The sequence below is a fragment of the Sorex fumeus genome, unplaced genomic scaffold, assembly GCF_029834395.1.
Source record: "Sorex fumeus unplaced genomic scaffold, SorFum_2.1 ptg000030l, whole genome shotgun sequence".
NCBI lineage: Eukaryota > Metazoa > Chordata > Mammalia > Eulipotyphla > Soricidae > Sorex > Sorex fumeus.
The window spans coordinates 27851180-27872160 of record NW_026606087.1 but is presented as its reverse complement, the minus strand read 5'-3'; the positions used below and the strand labels follow the sequence as shown (position 1 = coordinate 27872160).

General features: G+C 37.3%; 1 protein-coding gene across 22 annotated transcripts in view; it reads left to right on the top strand.

The window, feature by feature from the left end:
* The window catches only part of DLG2 (discs large MAGUK scaffold protein 2), a 1600462-nt gene that overhangs the window by 1116653 nt on the left and 462828 nt on the right, over positions 1–20981 (top strand). For 17 of the 22 annotated variants that reach the window (XM_056115953.1, XM_056115951.1, XM_056115947.1 and 14 more), the window contains one exon: positions 18078–18146. The exons of the other annotated variants lie outside the window; for them this stretch is intronic. In XM_056115953.1, the coding sequence (XP_055971928.1) occupies positions 18078–18146 (69 nt within the window). The remainder of the gene's footprint in view (positions 1–18077; positions 18147–20981) is intronic. 22 annotated transcript variants of the gene reach the window in all.

Genomic DNA, 20981 nt, shown 5'->3' with positions numbered 1-20981 from the left:
TCAGTAGCAGACTTAGTGATAAGAGGTCAGATTACAAAGGTGAATTTATATTCCAAGCTGGTAACACAAATCTGGGATCTGAGTGATGATTGATTAAGACTACCCACACAGACACAGTTCCTCCATTGCTGAGTGGTAGGAAGCAGGCCACAAACCCGATATAAAAAAAAAAAAACTTTGAAATCTTGCTATACTTAGCAAGGGCTGTTTATGGGCCCATTCAATACAGGCATTGAGATCTTTGGCCTCATTTTTTTTTAATGTAGGAGTACTGCTATTTATTCAGCCACTGATTAGGCAGATTAATTGTGCATGAACTCCACCTTACTTTTTCCCCATTTTTTGTAATCTTATTTATTGAATCACCGTAAGAGTAGTTACAAAGTTTTCAGGTTTAAGTCTTGGTCATACAATGGAACACCCGTACCTTCACCAATGCCTATCGTCCACCACCAAAATCGCCAGTATAAATTGCCATTCCACACCCTCTCCCTACCTGTGGGGCAGATGATTTCCAAACTTGATTACATTCTATACTTTTATTACATTCAACATTTTGACACTACACCCACCATCATTATTTGGGATTTTAATCCAACACTCAGATCTGCCGAAAAGGCAGCAGTATACAATTTGTTTTCTATTGATGGTTATGAATAACATATGATGTCGTGTGGCTGCAGTAGTGGCCACGTGATTTTGAAATTCTGAAATTTTAACAATTAAATATGGAGGGATTTCTTGCCAAAACCTGCTGGGTTCCAAGATTTTTTCCTGAGTCTCTGGGATCATGGCCATTAAGCAGCTTGATGATGAGCCAGAAAGACCATTTGTGGGTGGCGACTCGGGGTCTCTTTGGGATGGGGAGGAAAGAGCCAGATTTAACACCATCCTGTGAGGTCCCATGTGTCTCATCACTGAGGGCCCAAACCTGACTGTCGAGTGGCCTCTGGATGATGGCGGCCACTGGGCTGCTAGGGGGAACAGGCCAAGGCACAAAACCTGTTCCCACCTGGGGTGGCCCAGTGCCGGTAACCTACTGCTGGTAACATACTTCAGGGACCAAATGCATTTCTGCCAAAAGCCATTGGGTTTCGAGATTTGTTTCTGAGTCTCTGGGATCATGGCTATTAAGTATCTTGATCAGGAGCCAGAGAGGCCATTCGTGGGTGGCAACTCAGGATCTTGTTGGGGTGGGGAGGAAAAGGCCAGCTCCACCCCCATCCCGTGAGGCCCCGCATATCTCATTACTGCAGGCCCAAACCTGACTGTCCAATGGCCTCTGGAAGATGGTGGCCACCAGACCGCTAAGGGGGAGCAGTCGGAGGGACAGCATTCTTTTCCCCTAGGGTGACCTGGCGACAGTAACCTACTGCGTGGTCTGCAAGCATTTCTGCCAAAAGCCACTGGGTTTTGATATCTGTTTCTGAGTCTCTGGGATCATGGTCGTTAAGTAGCTTGATCAGGAGCCAGAGAGGCCGTTCGTGTGTGGCAACTCGGGGTTTCGTTGGAACAGGGAGGAAAAGACCGGCTCCACCCACATCTTGTGAGGCCATGTGTGTCTTGTCACTGCAGGTCCAAACCTAACTGTCCAGTGACCTCTGGAATATGGCAGCCACTGAGCTGCCCAGGGGGAGCAGGTGGAGGGACCACACCCTTTCCTTCCTGGAGTTTCCCAGTGACAGTAATCTACTGCGCAGTCCGGACACATTTCTACCAAAAGCCGCTGGGTTTCGAGATTTGTTTCTGAGTCTCTGAGATCATGATTTTTAAGTAGCTTGATTAGGAGCCAAAGAGGCCATTCTTCGGTGGTAACTTGGGGTCTTGTTGGGACAGGGAGGAAAAGTTTGGCCTCATTTTAAGCCAGCTCCATGTACAGCCCCACCCCAACACACACACATACATACATAGATGTATAACTCAAAAGCATGTATGGTTTTGAGTCTATATGACCACAGAAGGGTGTCCTGTGGCTTCAGGTGCTGGCAACATTCAAATATTGATCATGACTCATGTCCGTCCTTGTTCATGCACAAATCCTCCTGGAACTCACAGTTTGAAGCCAAGATTTCCATCTCCAACTCCACCACACACAGGTTGTGTGAAATTTGTCTCAGACCTTCTCCTGGACAATAGTGACCACCACCCACTTCGGTCACTGTCCAGTTTTGATTCACTAATATTTAGCAGTATTTGTTGGCATCTCAGGCACACTCAAACTTGGTATATTGGGCCTTGACAAACACTTATGATGTTTCATGATAAGATACTACATGAGTATGTTTAGTCTGATTTCTGTCAGGTATGGCACACTCAAATCGCTTAATAACGTGGTGAATCAGTTTACTGCTATAACTGTTATTGGTCATAGGTAACTATAATCTCCCCAGTGCCTGCCTAGAATCTCTGGATTCTAACATCAGAGGCACATCCTGGCACCAGCAATTGTGAACCCGAGGCCACTATCTTCTCTTTCCCCAGAACTTACATATAGTAGCAGTGTCTACACTGAACTCCAAGTTAGAGGCTGCTAGATGGAGATGCTCAATGTACAGCCACCCACTCCGGAGCTTGTAGAAAACCCAGTTTCTGGGATTCCACACTGAAATGCAGGGAACATCTGGATCTTGGAAGACTTGTCCGGTTGCTCTAAACATCTTCTGGTGCTGCCTGAACAGAGTCTCTATCCTACTCATGTTGGACGTTGTCTCTCTAACACTCCCTGAATTATTCTCACTAAAATATACTCACTAAACTACAACTGCTTGTTCAAATATGATTAAAGAGACATGTATTCAGATCAGGAAGTTCAGAGTTCCAATAAAAGTAAATCCAAACAACAAAACTCCAAGACATATCAAAGTAAAAATGTTAAGAGCCAAATATTGAGGTAGAAGCCTAAAGACAGCAAGAGGAATGCCAAGATTTTCATATAAGGGTAACTCCCAGAAGATACCCAGCAAATCAATCAATTGATAGGCCACAAGCCATAGGGAATAGTACAATATGTATATTCAATGTGTAAAATGAAAAAGACCTCCAAACAATTCCTAATCTAGTTAACTTTTCAGATTTGAAGAAATAAAACGTTTATCAGATAAAGAACAGCTAATGAGATCTATGGTTATTAAACCTGGCCACTAAAAGGTATTAGAGGGTCATCTATAAAAAGCAAAGAAGGGAACAGACATAGATTGATCTTTTTCATATATGAGATAATAAGAAACATAGCTAGGAAATAACAAATACCCAAAGGCAATAGAAACTTAGAACTGGTATTCAGTAGGAAGTTTACCACAGAAGGGCAAAATGGGAGGAACACGGGGACAATAGTGGAGGAAGTAGACACAAGTAGACACTGCAATATTTATGCATGAAACCCTACAATTAATAGTATTAAAATTTACCACATAATGGAAAATGGGCACTGGTGGAGGGATGGGTATTTGATCATTGTATGACCCAAACCCAACCACAAAGATTTGTAAATCTACAACTGTACCCCATGGTGCTTCACTAATAAAAAAAAATTTACCACATAAAATAAATAATTTTCAAAAATAAAAAATAACATTTTCTTTTTAAAAGAAATAAATATAAAGAAAATAATAAACTGAGAAAAATAATAAATTAAAAGAAAGTTTTCCTAATGAAAATAAATAATAAATAAAAGGCATTTAACTTGGAAAGATGCTATCACTGGGAGAACATAACATAAAAAAATAAAGTACATAATTGGTATAAATACCAGTGTTGGGACTTTATATGACTGAAACCCAATCATGAACAACTTTGTAACTGTGTATCTCACTATGATTCAATAAAAACATAAGTAAAAAATTAAGAAATTACTGTGGAAAAAAATAAAGTACCTAGAAAAGTTTACAGAATCCACCAAATAGCAACAACAGACCAATGCAGAAAAGTGGAAGGTCACAAAATCAATACACAAAAATCTATTGCATTTCTGTATGCAAAGAATAAACTAGAAGAGAAAGAAATCTTTAAAGAACAATGATAATTTATAATTATAATTTATAATTGCTTACAAAATATCAAGTGCCAGGGCCAGAGATAGTTCAGTAGGCAGGGACTTTTCTTGCATGCAGCTGACCTGAGTTCAATCCACAACACTCCATTTGCTTCCCTGAGCACTGCGAGGAGTGATCCATGAGCACAAATCCTGGAACACCATGGACTTAAGAACAGAAAATTAAGTACAAAAAAAATAACAAAGAAGGTGGAAGGTGAATATTGAATATCATATGTCAAGATTGATCACGCACATATAAGGAAATATAGAGAAATAACAAGCCAATAGGTAGGAAGTACAGGTGGGTGGGAACAAGACACCAAGAAATGGACAAGCTCTGGTGTGTGGTTTGGAATGTTATGTAGGAAACACTACCAATGCAATTTTTTAAAAATTGTGTTTGCTATAAAAGTACCATGATTTACATAGTTGAGTTTTAGACACAGAATCCCCAAATCCATCCCACCATCTACTCTTCTCCACCAGTGTCCCCATACCCCACTCCTCCTCCATTCCCCAGTGTGCCTCCATAACAGGTGCATTTTAAATTTTGGTTATTATTGTTTGCATCTCATACTTCCAATTTTGTTAGATCTTTACTTTAGACATATATGTATACTACGCCTCTACACTATTGATATACTCAGAACCCCTGAACCCTGTCCTTCTCGTCACCCATTGCTCTCTACTTACTTGTTCCTTCCATAACCTTCTTGTTACAATAACAGGTTTTGTAAACCACTGTACCTAAAATAAAATTTAAAATATTAGAAGTAAAATGAACAGAAGACATGGTAATAAAAAAATGTTCTCTGCTCGTAGATTTGAAGAATGAACATATTTACTGAATGTGCTTCCCAAAGTATTGCAGGGTCTGAGAAATATTTCAGCGGGCAGGGCACTTGTCTTGCATATGGCAGACCTGGATTATCTACCCGCCAAGCAAACCAAATGTGGCCCCTGAGCATAGAGCCGAGAGTAAGCCATGAAGACTATCAGGTGCGGCACAAAACAAACAGAAAAGCAAGTCCAAAGCAATTAACAGATTCAAAGCAATATCAAAGTTTCAGCGGGAAGATTCATTGACATTGAACAAATGATATTAAAATTTGTATGGTCCCTTATCTAGTCAAATTACTTCTGAGAAAAAATAAACTATGGGCAGGCATTTTGTCTCTGAATTTAACTACACGATAAAGTTATGTGATCAAAACTGTGGTATTGGAATATAAAAGACACCAGTCCCACAAATAGAATTGAGAGCCTAAAATCAATCCCTCAGTTACAAGGAGAGTTCATCTATAGTGAAGTAGTCAAGGGCATGAAATGGAGTAAAGAAAGTTTAACCACTGATATCGGGGAAACTGGTTAGCTACATGCATTGAAATGAAATTGTATCATTATGTCACACCATTCACATAAGTGAAGTCAATATCTATGAAAGACATATTTCATTTATGAAATATAAAGTATATTGAAGAAAACTAAGGCAAAACACACCACGCTATTGATTTCAGTGGATCTATGCTGATTTGATTTCATTTCCAAAGAGAATAAAAGCAAAAATAAACAAAATTGGACTGTTACATCAGACTAAGAATTTGCTGTACTTCGAAATAAGCTATCACTAAAATAGTGATAGATTAGGCATCCTACTGAAAAAAGTATCTGGAAAGTTACCATCCTATGGAAAAAGTATCTATACTATCCATCTAATGAAGGGCTAATACCAAAATATATCAGATACTCACAACATCCAACACCAAAAATAAAAAAAAATTACCAAAGGTGGAATGAAACGAGAAATAAACACTTTCCCAAAGAAGACAAATAAATGTCCAGCATTAACTAAATTATGTCAATTGAGCATAGTTGTTTAACGTTGCTGAACAGTTCTTTACATTCCCACCAAGAGTGAATGAAGGAAAATTTTCTCCACATGTGAGCCAGCACTTATTATTTCTGACTTTTTTATTTTGTTTATCTTAACTGATTTTACATAATTAGATATTGACCTCCTCCTTAAAAAAATCTTAACTTGTTGTATCAATTTTAGAGAAAGAAATGTTACATAATCTGAACTAATTTAGCTATTTTGACTTCCATTTTTAAAAATATAAATATTTCTTACCCATTTTCCAAGATTACTGCACCATATTTTATGGGGTTCAAATATGGTCTGAACCATGGGAACACCTGCAAAGGCAATTAGTGGCTGCCCTAAAAGCCTCTATCCCTCTCAGAGAGTCTGGCAAGCTACCAAGAGTATCCCGCCATCATGGCAGAACCTGGCATCCTGTCTTTGGCGTATTCGATATGCCCAAAACAGTAAATACAATGGGTCTCATAACCCTGACTCTGAAAGAACCACCAATATGGCAGCATTAAGAGGGATGAGGAAGGAGAGGCTGATAAAATCTCAAGGGCGAACTATGTTGCCAAAACAAAGAAGGACAAAAATGACTGTCTGTACTTTGAATGCACATACACTGGCATTGGATGCATCTATCAAGGACCTGATGATGCAAGCACGAAAGATCAAGTGCAACATCATTGGCCTGACTGAGACAAGAAGGCATCAACCACATCTTGCCATTTTCGACATTGTAGAAGAACTGTTCCTCGGAACATGCAACAAAAGAGGCATCAGTAGTGTTGGTGTCCTTGTCAAAACAAACTTGGTCATGAGCATTGATTCATTCGAATGCCTAACAACCCCAATCAGACAATGATGCTTGAATAGATATGGTTCAATGCAGGCAGTTTCTATCTTCATTATCTATGCACCAACATCCAATTACGATGAAGAAGAAATTGAGAAGTTCTACATAGAGCTGGAAAAGTAATATAAAGAAGACCACACTTTCTACAAGATCATTGTCGGTGATTTTAACGACAAGATAGGACCGAGAAGATCAGCCAAAGAATTTAACTCCATATCGGGATCCATGACCTACAATGAAACTAATAGGGTAAGAGTCTGCGTTCATCATGTCGACCAAGACCGTCCATGGTAACTCACAGTTCCAGAAGGCCAAATCTAAATGTTGGACATAGGAGTCTCCCGGTGGAGGTCCCACAACAAAATTGACCACATCATATTCAATCGACAGTTTTGCCTGACCGATGTCGCTGTTATCCCAAAATTCCAAAAGGGATCAGACCACCATCTCCTTCATGCAAAATTCTACTTACAGAGCGGGGAGAAAGGGTTGCAAAGTATTAGAAGAGAACTCCTAGAATGACCACCTACTGGGAGCTCTTTGGCACTATTGTGGCAACATGCAAAGATGCTGTTGTTGACAACATTGAAGAAGAATACGATCAACAAGTTCAGCACCTTCATGATTGTGCAAGGAATGCCAAGAGAGAGATAGCCACAAAAAGACGCCTATCTTCTTAAACTCTCAAGCTCATTCACCAAGGTGCCTTGGCATGAGCCTCTGGCAACTGCAAGCTAACATCTGAGCTCACAAAGCAGTACAGAGAAGCGATAAAGGAAGACCTCAAAGAGAGAAGAGCAGCAATGCTGACCAGTGCAGCAGAAACTGGGAAAAGCATTCACAAATCCCATCTGTCCTTCACAAACTACAAGACCAAGATGACTGCCCTGCGACATCCAGATGGATATATCACATCTTCTAGAAGGGCAGTGAAGAAGATTATCCATCTCTTCTACTCGGATCTCTTCGATAGCCAAGTCCACTGCCCACATACCAAATTCCACAGGATGGATATGTTGTTCTCAACATTCTCCCTTCCGAAATCCGACATACCATTTCGTCAGTAAAGAAAAAAAGAGCACCTGGCCCAGACAAGGTCAGACCTGAACACCTGAAGAACTTACCGTCAGTACTTATCAATACACTGGCTCAGCTCTTCACATGCTACCTGTCTGAATGCAAGGTTCCATCCCAGTGGAAAACCAGCAGGACTGTACTACTATACAAGAAAGGATACATCCACGACATTGGCAACTATTGCCCAATCTGCCTGTTGTCTGTCGTCTAGAAGCTGTTCACTCGAGTCATCCTTAATAGGACTGGCAGAACACTAAATGAATAACAACCATGCAAGCAAGCTGGGTTCCAAAAAGAAATCAGCACCATCGACCATATCCACACGGTAACCAAGCTCATTGAGTTTTCTCGGGAGTTCAAGATGCTGCTCTGTCTAAAGTTCATTGATTTAAAGAAAGCCTTTGATTCTGTTGAGACTGAAGTGGTCATCGAAGCCCTAGCCAAACAGGGCGTTCAAACTCAATACATCAGGATCCTCAGTGAGTTGTATTACAGAGTCACTACCAGGATCTCACCATTCTACAAGGAAGTGATCGTCAGCATCAAGAGAAGGGTTTGGCAGGGTGATACCACTCCACCAAAACTCTTTAGTGCCACCCTCAAAAACATCATATACGACAACTGGAATGGGAAGGAATGGAAGTGAAGATAGACGGCCGGCAACTTTACCACCTCCGCTTCATTGATGACATCATTCTAATAACACCAAACATTAGCCATGCTGGCCGACTTCGAATGTGAGTGTGGAAAGGTTGGACTGCAGCTGAATCTCACTAAGACAATTTTTTTTTATGAGAAATGAACTAGTCCCTGATGTTCCATTTCCTCTCAGAGTAACAAACATCTCTGAATCCAACAGTTTTGTGTGCGTAGGTCGAGAACTCAACATAACACCTCAGTTGTGCAAGAGAAAGAGAGCAGCTTGGAACGCCTTCAAGAGCATCGAAGAAATAGCTAAGAGAATGAAGAACCTCTGGCTCTGAGCACATCTCTTTGACACTACCATTCTTCCTGCATTAACATACACCTCAGAGACCTGGGACCACGAATAAAGGATGAGAACACTATTCAGGTCTCCTAAAGAGGAATCAAAAAAGCTATGCTTGGAGTATCACACTACACTCAAGTGAGAGAAGGAATCTGGAGTTCCAACCTCCGTCAATGATCAAGAATCAGGGACACTGTCTCTTTTGCCAAGGCATCGAAAATCAGATGGCCTGGACATGTTTTGGAGATGACCGCTGGACTGGAGTCATTACCAACAGGATTCCATGGGACATCCAAAGATTGCATAGCCGCCCACCTTCAAGATGGTCAGACTTCTTTGTCAAGACCCTGAACGATCAGTTTGAGGCTCTTCATGTTCCTGGAGCGAGCAGATGCCATTGGGCTACACTAGCACGCGACAAGGATGAATAGAGATGTTATTGGCGCCTGCTCGAGCAAATCTATGAGTAACAGGATGTCAACTGATCAAGTGATCAACCTGCTGAATGAGAATCTAAAGGAATAAATGTTTACTGTAATTTAATATAGAAGTAAGATACTTAAATTAACAATATAATAGAATAAATATTTTTTATTCAATTAATGCTTTTGTCTTAAAATGTTTTTATGTTCATAGAATTGTATTTTTATGGTGCTTTTATAAATCTCTGCTACCCTTAAGATTCATAAATAAGTCATAGTTGTAAATTGAACATACTTGTTAAAAGTTGCTAAACAATTCTCTTTCATTAAATAAAAAAATGATTCAATAATTGTTATCAATAGCAAAGATAGGAAAATAATCCATCTTCCCAGCAATAGATAATTAAATAAATTGTGACATATATGTTTGTATGTATACATACATATATATATATATATACATGCACTCACATGCATGATCACTCATACCCACACAATAGAATACTACTCAGCTACAAAAAAAGACAAAATCTTGCATTTTTCTACAATGTGGAAGAAAATAAACGTTGTCAAATCAGGATAAATAGTGAATGATTTCACTTTAAAAACAAATCAAAGAACTAAAAAATACCAGTGAAAACAAAACCTTAGACTCTGAATACAGAATAAAATAACAGTGTGGATTGAATTGGACGGTTCCTATAAACTTTATCAAAGGAATGTTAGAATGTTAGAATTTTGGTATTCTCAAATCTTATAAAAATTTCACTCTTGTGACCAATGTCCTATAAATATCAATAAAAGATTTTTTTAAATCCCAACAGAATACATTTGGCATTTTATATTTTCTTTATATTGATAGTGACTAAATAGTTAATGTCATCAAACTTGTCATAGCCATAACGACAAACAAATTTTGTTCACTGTCAGAAAATTTATAATTTGATTATATGGAAAGGATTTGCTTTGGCACCTATTTTCACTTAACTAAATCAAATAATTCTCCATTAAGAAGTATAAAATAATGTATATTATATTGGGAATTTTATGTTCTTTTTCTCATTAATACAAAATTTCTGGTTATAAGAAATAGCTAAACTCAGCAAATAACTACATAACTACCTTGAATATATTCAACCAAAAGAAATGCCAGAAATGTCATTCGTTTGGGTACATGAATAATGAAGAGTGGAGGAAATAAACTTCTGGTTATTTACTCATGTCTCTTCTTTGTATAATGATTGTGACAACTTCTTAGTGGTCACTATTTGACTAAATATACAAGACTTTTCCATGACATGAGTACATTCAAATTCTTAGATTCCATATACTAGCACAGATTTTTATTTGGATGGTCTAGCTGTCTACATGAAAGTCCGTATGTGAAATATGGAAGAGGTGAAAATCTTTATGTTCTTTGTCTCCACACTGACATTGGATTGCTGGGAGAAAGAAGTTATTACAAAAACTGTAAATAAAGGTTTCATAAAGATTGGTACCTGGTTAGCTAGAACAGAAAACATTGGCATTAATTCTCAAGGGTATGGACAGTGCCAATCCATAATAAACGCCAGTAATAGATTTGAGTAGGCTGCCACACATCCAGAAGAACTCCATGTCTGGTACTTTAAATGTACATTTATAAGTTTATTATCAGTTTGTTAATAAAAAATCAAGAGGGTCAGATATATGGTTCAGTGTAAAGAACTTACTTTGCATGTGTAAAGCCCTGGTTTGAACACTGGAAGCTCAAAAAAGGGGCATTAAAATATTTTTCTGCTCTCTCCATTAAAACATTTAATGGAGTCTAAATATTACAGCATATTGAAAACGTTATTTGTTCTGCTTCTCATTGCTTCTGAGAGAGATTAAAATGTCATTTATCAAATAACTTAGGTCCTTTATGTCCCATGTGTAATAGAACAATTTCAGTTCTAATGTTCAAGTCTTTAACTTAATACACCATTAAGAATGCATTTATCATCACCATTAAAATGCCGTTTTTTAGGCAACAGCAAGGGAAACTTTCACTTGAACAAATCAGAGAATTCTTGGAAAAGAGACTTAACTTTTCTCTGACTCCGTTTTAGTCAATGTCAGCACAATTTAGAAAGGTAGTGGGCTATTACCTCTTTCTGATTCCCAAAGTCTTGGTAAGATTTACTTCCACTGTTGCTTGATTTAGGATCTCAGTCACATTACCTATGTACAGTATTGCTGCTATAGATTTTCCTTTTTAAAAATTGTGTTAAAGCACCACGACTTACAAAGTTATTCATAGTTGAGTTTTAGACATACAGTGTTCCAGCATCGATCCTATCAGCAGTGTTAACTCCCTCCTGGGTTCCCAGGCTCCATCCCACCCCCCTCCTGGGCTTGCCACCTTGACAGATACCTTCTTTAAGTTTGGTTGTGAAAGTTTAGAGTCTATGTTTTCATCGTTGCTGACCCTGGGGTGTATATTTTGCTATATCACTCCTTTATGCCAGGTATTTAACAGGATACCGAGCTTTTCTCATTCTTATGGAATAATGGGTAATATTCAGATATATTTCCCACTGTTTATTGTCAATTATATTCTTCTCAATGTCCAGATCTTATTAATGAGATAGTGTATATGTCAAAGAAATCCTTCTATTTAATTATTTTTATTTATTTTCAAAATTGTTATGGCTTTATTTTTACCACACGCAGCAGTACGCAGGTTTTACTCTTGGTTCTGTGCTCAGGCATCACTCCTGATAGTGCTCTGAAGACCCTATGTGGTTTTAGGGATCAAACCTGGATTGTCCTCATGCAAGGCAAGAATCTTACTCTCTGTACTACCTTCTGGCCCTTAAAATTATACTTTAGGGTAGGTGAGAGGATTGGGTAAATAATGCTTTGTGGTAGCATGTCACAGAAACACTGGTGATGGGTGTGGTGAGTATTAAACACATATGGAAATGCAAAGCTAAATCTCTGAAATTCTTTTAAAACAAATAATATTTCAAGAACTGAAAACACCAACAATTCAAACTTTAATTGTAGCTGTACATAAATTTTTGGCTTCTCTCCACTGAAGTTCTCAGAATTTCATCTGGTGGTCTCTGCCTGAAGACCAGACAGTGCTCAACTGATATTTCCTACTCATAGCAGAGGTAGATCTTGCATGCTATCTATATCACCAATAATATGAAAAGAATGGAACATTCTTGATATCAAGGGGAAGATATTGGGTGTTTCTTTTAAATAAGTTATAGCTAACAGGAACAACACACATATGTGCTCACACACAGACACAGACGCACACATACACACACACATACACACCATTAACTAGCATATTTAAGTAGGAATACCTATTGCAAACATTCCTATACAACTGTTGCTTAAAAATTACTACTCTCCAGGAATACTAAATATTTTGTTACATCCTTGAGTCAAAACAGTCAGGTAACTCACCACATTTGTCTTATGGAGTAAAAGGGTAATTACATGTTATAAAAAGTTTTCATTATCCCTAATTTATATTCAAGGAGAATGCCTGGTTTTGCATGTGCAATATTAAGTAAATCAAACTACGTGGGCACTTTATTGTGCCTTTTTCACTTTAGTGTCATTAAAATTTTAAGAGAGATATTCTTGGAAAATTTAGATCAAATTAACATGATTAAAGTAGGGTTAAGTAAAGTGAGATTATTGAACATTTTTGTTTTAATTTTACATGTTAGGCTAATGATGAGTAAGCTATCCTGGATTCCTATTACTCATTAATCTTGATTAAAAAGCAACATTGTTACCAAAAACTGTTACTACTTTCCAAAATGGTGTGATTAAGGAGTTAAGAAAATAATTTTTAGAGAAAACCAATTAGAAAGAAATGTCATTTTCACTAAAAAATTTCATAAATCTAGAGTATCTTGCATCTATTAAATTATCAGATTAAAATTGCAGTTGTCAGTATTTATAAAATCGTGGTGAAATCTATACCTTAGAGGAAATAAAACAGTTTATAGATTCTAAAACCTAATTAATAACATAAATCAGGAGCATAATAAATGAACTCATGTGGGGAATACATTCCAAGGAAATTGTCAAAACAGGAAAATTGAGACAACTATAGGATGATGCCACTCATAAGTGAGATATCAAGAAACAAAGCAGAGGAATATAAAAAATCAAACTGAAACACACTTTTAAAGTTCAAGTTTACTATAGAAAATGTGTTTGAACGTGTAACATCCTCCCCCTTCTCTCTACTCTCTTTGTCTCTCATTTTTGTCTTTGTTTTTGTCCTTGAACCCCGATTGGCTCTGCTCAGAAGGAATTCTTGACTCTGTACTCAGAGATCACTCAGGGAAGGGCTTGAAAGGGTGCACATGGGGAACTAGAGGGTACTAGGGATTGAACTCAGTTGAGCCTTATACAAGCACGTGCCTTGTCTGCTGTACTATCTCTCTAGCCCGGCTATTCTTATTCATTATTATTTAGTAGTAAAGATATCACAGTATGCAAATCATGTTACTTCATTTAGCAAGTACTTACAAAGTTTTATTGAACAATAGACCCACCACCAACAGTGAATGTGGCCTCGTTTTTCATCTCACATTCATGCCAGCATTCATTGTTTAGGGACTTTTTGATCATTCTCACTGGAGTTACTTTGATTTGCATTTCACTGCTAATAAGTGAATGATAAACATTTTTTTGTCATACTGTTTTGGCATCTGTATGTCTTCTTTAAGAAAGTGTCTGTTGTCTCATTTTTTATATGATTGAGTTTTATTTCGTTTTAGGGACGTTTTGCTTATTTGTTCTCTTGAGTTTTGTGACTTCTTTATGTATCTTTGACATTACTCACATATCAAACAAATAATGTATAATTTTTTATTGCATTTAACAGAATAGTTTTTTATTTTAGCCTGCATTTTATAGTACAGATTAATTTTGACTTCTGTAGTCCCATTTATTTATATGTGTCTTTGTATGGGCTGGAGCGATAGCACAGCGGGTAGGGCATTCGCCTTACAAGCGGCCAACATGGCCGACCCGAGTTCAATTCCTCCGCCCCTCTTGGAGAGCCCGGCAAGCTACCGAGAGTATTCGATATGCCAGACACAGTAACAACAAAGTCTCCAATGGAGACGTTACTGGGCCCGCTCGAGCAAATCGACGATCAACGGGAGGGCCTTTACCTTTACCTTTTGTTTATATTTGCTTTTGTGTTCTTTTGTCAATGGGATCAAATCACTAAGGCCACTCTGAGGCCAATAGCATTGAAAGTTCTGTGTTTTCCTCAATGTATTTTATGAGTTTGTGTCTAATGTCAAGATCTTTAATCCATTTTTAGCTAAACTTAGTGTATGGTGTTCAGTTTCTTTTTCCTTCTTTCTTTTTCCCTTACCTGTGGTTAAGCAGTTTTCTAGCACTATTTATTGAAGAGTTTTCATTGCTCCTCTTAATGCATTTAGTCTCTTTGTCATATATTAACTCTCCATCATCTAAAATCTTACCTCTCAGATTTCAATTTTATTTCATTGTTCTGAGAGTCAACTTTTTACTAGTACCACACAGTTTCAGTTACTGTCACTGTCACTGTCCTTCCATTGTTCATTGATTTGCTCGAGCGGGCCCAGTAACATCTACATTGTGATAATTGTTCGTGTGTTTGGCATATCGAATACGTCACGGGTAGCTTGCCAGGCTTTGCTGTGAGAGCGAGATACTCTCTGTAGCTTGCCTGGCTCTCCGAGAGGGGCGGAGGAATCGAACTCAGGTCAGCCATGTTGGCCGCTTGCAAGGCAAACGCCCTACCTGCTGTGCTATTGCTCCAGCCCAGTTTCAGTTACTATTGCTTTATAATAATAGTTGGAATCTAGGTAAAGTAATGTCTCCAGTTTTATTTTTTCTCAAAATTGCTTTGATTACTTTGGGAATATGTTTCCAAATGAATTTTCAGAAGTATTTATTCTATATCTTTGAAGAGTGTCATGGGGAAAGAATTGCACTGATTTTGTACAGTGTTTTGGGTAGGGAGAATAATAATTTCAATGATATTAATTCTTCCTGTCCATGTGCATAGGATATATTTTCATTTTGTTGTATCTTATTTCTTTTAGTAATGATTAATAGTTTTCTCTAAATAAATATTTTATCTTCTATGTTTGTTCATAGGTATTTATTTTCCAAAATAATGATAAAAGCTTTTTAAAAATTTTATTTTGTTCTGCATCATTGTTTGCCTAAAACTGTGGCATTGATTTTTTTAGGCTGCTTCATATCTATATATATGTATATATATATATATATATATATATATATAAATTTATTGTTTGGAGGATGTCCTAATGGAGTCTTTAAGGTTTTCTATGCGTAATATCACATCCTCTATAAATAATGATCATTTAATTTCTTTTTTACAAATTTAAATACTTTCATTTCTTTTTCTTGCTTAATTGCTGTGACTAGGACTTCATTTTCTATGCTGAATGATAGCGATGAGAGAAGTCATCATTATCTTGTGCTGACCTTAGAGGAAAGGCTTTTAGTTTTATGTCATGTACAATAGCGGTGAGTTTGTGGAATAGTCTTTACTCTGTTGAAATAAGTTGTTTCTTTCCTTTTTTGAGGGATTTTTAATCACAAATGGGTGTTGAATCTTTTCAAACATTTTCTCTGTATCCAGAGTATTTAACCATTTATCAAGAATGGAATATGTGCTCAGTAGTCATATATGAATGGAAGGGGCAGTTTTGGACCTTGTTTTATCTTGATAGCTAGTACCCATGGGTGGGTAGTTCTGGTACAGATTGAGATCAAAGATCCCTACCAACTTACAGATATTACACAAATACCACCACAGAACTCAACATTGTGCCACTGAATGACTTGTCCCACTGCTCTCCACAGGCAAAGCTCTTCTGGCCTTAGATATTCCTAGTTCCCTCTTCCCCTCGGGAACATGTATCTTAGCTGTGACTTTGGTGCCTGGCAGTGAACATTTAATCATCATGTAAGAAAATTGTTGATGTCTGGTTTATCATTATCAGGGTCTCATGCAAAATTCTGTACGTAGCTATTTTGGGTTATATGGTTTTGCTAAGGGTGTCAGGGAGCCCTCTCACATCACTCCTTCCTCCTTTTCTACCATTTTAGTCCTACTTTCTTTACCTTATGCAGTCTTAACATCTAACAAACACTATTCTAAACACTGTATTCCTTGGTTACTATGACAAATATATGAAGATACTGTTGCTATCACATTCTTCAAAAATTAACAATCAAAACAAAGAGAACATTAAGTATCTGGAACACACTGTCACATTGGTGCATGTGGTGGAACTGTGGATTCAGGCAGTCTAACTGTAAGGGCTAAGATACTAACTGTAAGGATGGCCTAACGGTAAGGGCTAAGATTGACTTTTTAGTGGGCCAACCAAACATATTCAGTGACTGCTTGTGTAATTTGACAATGTGCGTGTGCTTATGTGTGATGGAGAAGAAGGAGGATAAGAGAGGACACATTCCTTAACTTGAAGATCACTCTATTGGATTGAGCTAACTGTTCCCTAATTCTGCTCTCTCAGCCTCAATGTCACCCACATAATAACTAAATGTTATACATTAGGAAACATAATGACCAGGTTCTGAATGTAAATCTAACAGACTCTATATGCCAATGTCAGAGAAATCCTAAAGCAACAGAAAGGCACTCAAATCTCAAATGTTAAACTCAAGTTCCTCTTTGTCCATATATTTGTATGTACCTGCATATGCATGTCACATTTATACACAACATGTACATGTGAACAATATAACAATAAAACTATTAAACTGGTACTACAAACTTAAATATTGAAGTAACTTTTATTATACCCTAATTTTAATGCCTAGAAACTCATAATGCATTTGCTTTTTGCATTGTTATTATATGTGTCTCATATACACATATATAATCGTGTGTATGAGAATGATAGATATAAAACTCCGTATCTTTCCAAATGAAGAGTATTCTAAAATTGCAAGCCAAATTTTTACAAATGTGGAAAACTGTTCCAATGTTTAGGTTAAAAATAAAGGCTCTATAATTAGGTTAAATTCCAGTTCAAACACAGGTATTTTCCATATTACTCTAGGCATTTATACTCTATAAATATCACAATACCTTAACTTCCTCATCTATTAAATGGTTGTTTATGCCTCAGAGGGTTGTGAAAACAAAAGATTTAAACTTAAAACATAAAAGTAACTTGGGTAATATGAGAGATTATAATTTTTATTGTGATACTTATCTACAAAATCAATCTTTTTATTATGCAGTTAAACATTTTTCAAGTTTTTGTGTTTACTCAACAGTGGAATTGTTATTGATTAATTTTATGCGTTCCAAATTTGATCCAATGAATAAATTTATACTAATGAAATGCTACTTCAATTTGAAAACTGGCTCTATTAAAAATTTTATTAGAAAACAATGCTCTATCTTAATGAAATAATGCATTGCATCATAATGACACTTATGTTTTATGCTCTATGTTGATTACCCCACAGGGAGATTACTTTTTTCAAATATGTTTTGTATGTGTGTGTGTTTTCCTGTCATTTTAAGCTTACTTCAGAATAATATTTTTATAATAATACTTAAATCAAATTACAAGAAAATATTAAACCTCTTATTTAGTGGAGTAGAGGGCGGTGTTTTGGTGAATGGTTCTATTTTTAAGGAGCAATCATTTAACATTTTTTGTACTTCCTTTCAAGACTGGTTCTTTTCTTGGCAATAGAACTGATTGAAACGTGCAAAGGCATTTTAAGTAAACAATCTGTTTGTTTTTTTTCTTTTATTTCTATAGTCATTCCCAACACAGCACTGCAACACGCCAGCCCTCAGTGACACTGCAAAGGGCCATCTCCCTGGAAGGGTAAGATAAGAAGAATGAGCAGACTGTTTTTAAACTGCAGTCTCATCACTTTAAACATAATTTCCCCCTTTATTCTCTCTCTTTGTGTTTCTCTCTGTGTGTTTCTCTCTGTGTTTCTCTCTGTGTTTTTCTGTGTTTCTCTTCTCTCTCTCTCTCTCTCTCTCTCTCTCTCTCTCTCTCTCTCTCTCTCTCTCTCTCTCTTCTCTTTCTCTCTTGCTAATAGAAAATATCTATGAAGCTTGCTTCCTTAAATGCTAGGCACTCTGCTAGGTACTAGATTAAACAAGTTAAGTTAAGTAACTTCTTTCTTCTTTCCCTGAAGAGTTCGTTGTCCAAGGGGAGTGACAAATTCACACCCATAGGGCATATAGTATCATACAGGAAAAAAGTATAAAGTATTAATTGGGGTTACAGAGAAGATATTTGGATGAGAATGGATAATAAATAAAGAAGAAGAGTATATCAGGATGGTTTTAGAGAAGCTGTAAATCTCAAAGCAAGAGCTCAAATATTTGAGAGTATTTGCTGACTCATATTAAAAGGAAGCATACTCTGAGCAGAAGAAAGAGCACAGAAAAACAAACTCCTGAACATGCATGAACCTATACAAAATAGCCAAGTAATTCAGTGACAAAAAATTGTCTATGTGTAGACAAAAAAATTGTCTAAAGTTATGGGACAGGGTAAGAAAATGGAGATGATGGTTGAAAGGATTGACTTATGAGACACTCATTTTACTGTCTCTAAAATACCCAACCAAAAACCTAGAGTTGAGGAAAGGCATATTTTTTTCTCTACTCGTTTTATAATTTCAAATAGTTTATTTGAGACCACTTAACTATGATAAGAATAGTTTAACACATAAGCCATATAATTTTATAATATCTGTTAGCAACTGTACTTTGTTAAGTATTTCCCAATAACAAGTAGACTGAAAGGCATTTTCATTAAACCCTCAAACTTGATGATTGATCTGTTTTGAAAGTAATCTATGATTCAGGCTTCTAGTCATACTTCCAACCAAATAGATTGCACCCAAAATATTTTGGAGTTGAGGGAGATGTGACCTGTTCTTTACAAGGTTCTAGTTCTTTTTTTCTCTCGGTTTGTCTTCTAGTAGTACCGAGATAGAAAGCTAAAGGGAAAAAGAATTTCTGTAGTGTTCTGCTGCAGAGTCCCTTTTCTATTGGTCACCTCTTCTGGCAACCATCACTTTGGTGCGTGGAGAATCAAGCAAGCCCCATGCTATCAGGCTTAAGCAAAAGTCCATTGTATGTTCTGAGTGACTTGTTACCTGTGGCATCCTCTGCTTCTGACCATGCCACGGGCTCTGCACTGCAGCAGACATTCATATGCCATTGGCGTCTCTTCTCACTTCTCCTCAGCAGCTCCAAAGGGGGTCGCTTGATGACCTGAACAGAATCTTTCTCTTCATAGTCCTGAGGTAGATTGTACAGGGATGGTTCCTGCCTCAGCACTCCTCAACTCCCCCCACCCCCAGTCTCACGCCCTCCCCCACACACACCCCATTCATCTTCCCATCCTGTCTTCTTAGGATTTTTTCCAATTTTTTTTAGCAGAAATGGGGTAAAATAAGCAATCTTCTTATATTCCTAAATACTCTCGAGGGTTCTCTTTTAGCCTTTAGCTAAGAAACACATTGATTTTCCCCAAACCTATGAGAGGTGAGTGAAAGGATTATATTTTCTCTACAGACTTTCTACCTTTTCCCAAAAGGATTCTACCTTCTCCTAGTCCTAGTCTTCTGTTTGGGTGGTGAGGAAGAAGATATACATCAAATATTTTAATTCTTCCTTTATAAAACAATATTAAGAAAACCAAAGCAAAAGAAAAGTGATAGAGAAGGGAAGGAGAAGGAGAGAGAAAGACAGAGAAGTGATCTGATTGATTAAATGTAAATTTAGCTCTGGAGGGTTAAATGACCCTTTTTTATCCATAGGGTGCCATCTCTATTGTACATTTATTCTATTCCATAAACTCATCACAAGCCTCACCTGTAAACTTTTAAATATGTACATGCCTTATTATATACTCCATGTGCTAATATAGACTACTCTAAAGTATATATTTAAATAGCATATTTTAGGATTACATTGCCATTACATGTATAGCACGGTGCACGGTGCTCCCGTTGTTCATCGCTTTGCTCGAGCAGTCCCAGTAACATCTCCATGGTGAGACTCATCGTTATGTCTTTGGCATATTAGATACATCACAGGAAGCTTGCCAGGCTTTGCTGTGTGGGCAAGATACTCTTGGTAGCTTGCCGGACTCTCCAAGAGGGCCGGATTAATCGATCCCGGCTCTGCCGGGCGAGTTGCATGCAAGGCAAACTCCCTACCACTGTGCTATCGCTCCAGTGTGCTTACTATTAATAATAAGTCTAATAATAATAATTGCTCCAGTGTGCTTACTATTAATAATAAGTCTAATAATACTTACTGTTATTTTATATAATAAAATACACTTAAGTGATTTTACAGAATCTAAATTATTGTTTGAGTCTGCTTCATTGTTGAGTTACTGTGTATCTTAATACTTAAATTTATAAACGATGCTTAAATGCTCAGTAAGGATTTGGGGAGGTAGAAGACATGAGGTACTCATCTGGTTGCACGTGTTCCCAGGCATGAGCAGTAGCAACACCCAAGCCCAGAGCCTCGAGTAACCCTTGAGCACATTGAATTGTGGCCCAAATTCCCTCCCATATGACCAGCACCTTCACCACCACCACACACAAGATATTTATTAAACACTTTATATAATAATTTGTCTTTTCTATATATTGGCTATCCTCAGATCCAAAAGATAGAT